We start from the raw sequence: 3,945 nt of genomic DNA, 5'->3' as shown, positions 1-3,945 counted from the left end.
AAGTTTCACCAATTCGGGGGTCAGGTATGTGTAGGTACTAGGTAGGTATGATAAGATTACAATTTACGCCTACTACTCAAATATGAGTGAGTGATGAGTGAGAGATGAGTGAGTATAGAGATAAAGTAAGTGCCCAGGTACAGTCAGAGAGTGTCAGAGAAATTATTACCATGATATATAAAGTGGATACCAAGTATATACTACTACCTAGTAGGTATATATATTAATATGAAAAGAGGTGGTAACTGGTAACTTGTAAGTGGTTGGTATCAATTGTAGCATCCAGAAATCCTGGTTTCATCCACTTTATTAATCTTCAATTTCATTTCATTTCATTTCAACTTGTCAGGCAAGTTCTTCCATGTGGTCACTGGTCACTCACTCTTGAGTTTGGACTCTGGAGTCTTCATCGAGGCCTTTTGAGTGTTTGACCAGATATGACCGTGAAGGCTTGAAGGCTTGAAGGCTTGGGATGATGAAGGTTGGGATGAACCTTTCTTTCCCTTTTTCTTCTCTTTCTCTTTCTCTTTCTCTTCCTCTTCCTCTTCCTCTTCCTCTTCCTCTTCCTCTTCCTCTTCCTCTTCCTCTTCCTCTTCCTCTTCCTCTTCCTACCCCATACATGTCCATGTCATTGTCATCCCGCCTTCACTCTTTACAATCTTCTGTCATTACTAGGTACTAGGTAATCTTTAGACTTTAGACGTGAGTCTTCGTAACATATATCTTATAACATATATCTTATAACATATATCTTGTATCCAATATCTTCTCTTCTCCAAACTCCACAGTGCACACAGTATTCTTCCTCAAATTACCTACAATATTACCTTGACCGGGGAAAAGAAAAGTTGGTCTTTCTCATCTTCTAGACTTTTGGATCTTCACAGATATAGAGGGGCGTCTCTTTCCTTTTTGGTCCAATCTCATCGTCAATTAATATCTCTCTCATCATCCCCGGCCAACCTCCACCATTGAATTTGTACCGTTATACCGTTGTTCGGTGTGGAATTCGACTTTGACTTTGACCATTTCTTGATCTTTCCTTTCCTTCCTTGCCCTTCTTTTACATCGTACTTCACCTTGCCTTGATTGGGCCTTCACTTCTTAACAGTCAATACCAACCCAAAAATATTCTTACTCTCCACTCTCTTTGAAGTGAATTGCGGAGCGGAGTAGTAAATTAAATACCTACTAGGTAGTAAATAAAAAAGGAACGTCAACATCTTCTTCTGCTCCTTCTTCTTCTTGGTACCTGGATACCTTAGATAAGTAAGTGCTTCTGTTCCGTAAACAAAACCAAGCCTCCTCCAACAATAACAACAATAACAACAATAATCTCTATCGTTGGTTCCTTCCTCTACTTTTGATTTTATCATCATTCTCCACCACCAGCCAGAATTAGTAAAGTCTCTAATCTCTTTTCAGAAATTTCGAATTGATCTTCGAGTTCTCATCACTATCCTTCAATATCCACTCACACAAACATATACACTCACTCTCTTTCTCTCTCTCAACAACGATTTGATATTCAGTCAAATCTCATAACCTTCCTTTTGATTTATTTCTTGGACCTAGAAGTCTCTCGGAAATAAAGTCGACAATTACAATTGCAAAATTTGCCGCGCATCTTTTGCTTGCATTTGTCCAACACTCATTGATACCTTGAAACCTCGAGATCAAGTCACTCATTAGGATTACTACCAAGAAAATACAACATTCCTGTCGTCGTTGATACCCAATCGAGACTAAGCCTTCTTGACGATAACATTCTCAAGATCATATTTACATTCCAACGTTCTCGAAATCTAAGGTGGGTTCATTTTATTCCTGTCATCAAACTGCACCAAGCCATTCTCGCGGCCTGTAAGGTTCCTAGAGTCCTAGAGATCAACATGGAATTTCCTACCCTACCTAAGGAGTTTATTTGACTCCAACACTTTGGATCTGGTCCTTCTCATAATCTCATAACACATACATGCTTCATTCCTTGCCTGCTTTTTGTTTATTTTGTCAATTCACATTAAACCTTGAACTAACCGCTGGCCGGCAATAGATAGAATCTACTTCGACTTTCAAACCAACACATTCTTTCTCTCAATATCACATTCAATATGAAGAGCGCCATCCTGTCCCTCGCGGGTTTCTCCCTTGTCCAATTGACTTTGGCTCAACCATTCAGTATGTATTTGCCGGCGCAATTCATTCTCACAGTACTTACTAACACATCACAGACCGTCATAATGCTCACCGTGCCATTCATGACAAGAGAAACTTGGTTACAGTGATTGATACCGTTGTCGTCGAGGCTACCGAAATTCCAGAAGTTATCATCTATGTTAGCACTGACGGCACTCCTCTTTCAACTACTACCGAGTATATCGACAACGAGCCAACAACCATCTATCAATCGAACCCATCTGTCGCTACCTCGAGTGCCACCACTACGACTACTCCAGCTGCCGATGTTCAAGCTGCCGCTGCTGTTGCCGTTCAACCGTCCACTCAAACTACTGCCGCTGCTGTGAGCACAACAGCAGCTCAAGCTCCAAGTGTAGAGGTCTCTGTCGCTGCCTCCGTCGCAGTCTCTGTAGCTTACACTAGTGCTGCTGCCCCCGTTGCCGCTACTTCTACCAGTGCTGCTGCCCCCGTTGTCAGCTCTTCCAGCAGCTCTGCCGTTGTTTCGGTCCCAGTTTCTTCGAGCTCTTCCACGACTTCTTCTGCTGCAGCTGCATCCACTTCAGCTGTCGCTGCATCATCTGGAGGATATGGATTCGCATACTCTCCTTACATGGCCAATAACGCTTGCAAGACCCAAGACCAAGTGAACGCGGACTTTGCCGCAATTCCATCATCATACTCTACCGTCCGTATCTACGGAACAGATTGCAATCAAGTCGCCACTACTTTGGTAGCCGCCAAGAAGTATGGTTTCAAGATCTTTGCTGGTGTATACGATTTCGCTGAGGTTTCATCCGAAACTCAAGCAATTGTCGATGCTGTTGATGGTGATTGGAGTTTGATCACTACCATCTCCATCGGAAACGAGTGGGTCAACAACGGTGTCACTGATGCTGCTGGTGTTGCCGGTGCCATCGCTACTGCTAAATCTATCCTTTCTGCCGCCAACTACCCTGGAAAGGTTGTAGCTGTTGATACCTTGGCTGCCACTAAGCTTTACCCAAGTCTTTGCGACAATGTTGACTATTGCGCTGTCAATTGCCATCCTTTCTTCGACACCAACACCGCCGCCGATGCTGCTGGTACCTTCCTTAGCACCCAAATCTCTGAATTGAGAGCCCTCTTGTCCAACCCTGATATGGACATTGTTATCACTGAGACCGGATGGCCATCCGCTGGAACATCTCACGATCAGGCTGTCGCCTCTCCTGCTGCTCAGACCACTGCTATGGCAGCCATCAAGGAGCTTTTCGCTTCCAACGCATCCAACGTTTTCCTTTTCAGTACATTCAATGATTACTGGAAGGTTAACACCGCAGCTCTTTACATGGCAGAACAATCCTGGGGATACCTTGGAAATTCTCCTTCTGACGTAGCAGCTGGCCTGGTCTAAATTCTCACGCAGGCCTGAATGACGATCTGATCTAACCTTTGGAGTATTCACGGCGTTCTTTGGGGGTTACAACCAAAATGTACATACATGTGGTGTGAACATACAAAACTTTTTTCTGCTATTATTGTACTTGATGGAGTGGAAGGGATTGATGAATGGAAATCTGAGACAAAACATGAGTGTATTTCATACTGTTGAGAGCCGACTGTTGGGTACTAGGCTCCGAGTATATATTTCGCGCGGCTCGTGATGGGGAGATTGGATGGGCTGAGGATGCAAAATGGTGCTGTGAGCTTGATGGTAGGATGGCGATACCCTTCAATTGTACATACTGTAGTTTTTATTTGGGGAGGGATAAAAGAGAGAAATGACGA

At 43.5% G+C, this 3,945-nt stretch overlaps 2 protein-coding genes across 2 annotated transcripts; one reads left to right on the top strand and one right to left on the bottom strand.

Moving 5' to 3' along the window:
• Positions 1–374: 374 nt before the first annotated feature.
• EAE97_009757 (uncharacterized protein) lies at positions 375–1,029 on the bottom strand (the record flags this gene model as incomplete). Its single annotated transcript, XM_038880272.1, has 2 exons — positions 375–608; positions 964–1,029. 2 exons carry the CDS (start codon positions 1,027–1,029, stop codon positions 375–377), a joined length of 300 nt encoding a protein of 99 aa, XP_038728978.1.
• A 1,082-nt stretch (positions 1,030–2,111) lies between these two features.
• On the top strand, positions 2,112–3,571 carry EAE97_009756 (uncharacterized protein; the record flags this gene model as incomplete). Its single annotated transcript, XM_038880271.1, has 2 exons — positions 2,112–2,178; positions 2,232–3,571. 2 exons carry the CDS (start codon positions 2,112–2,114, stop codon positions 3,569–3,571), a joined length of 1,407 nt encoding a protein of 468 aa, XP_038728977.1.
• Positions 3,572–3,945: the final 374 nt, after the last annotated feature.

The sequence above is a fragment of the Botrytis byssoidea genome (assembly GCF_014898295.1).
Source record: "Botrytis byssoidea strain MUCL 94 chromosome Unknown BBYS_023, whole genome shotgun sequence".
Classification (NCBI taxonomy): domain Eukaryota; kingdom Fungi; phylum Ascomycota; class Leotiomycetes; order Helotiales; family Sclerotiniaceae; genus Botrytis; species Botrytis byssoidea.
Note: the sequence above shows the minus strand (reverse complement) of the source record. Positions and strands in the feature narration are given on the sequence as shown.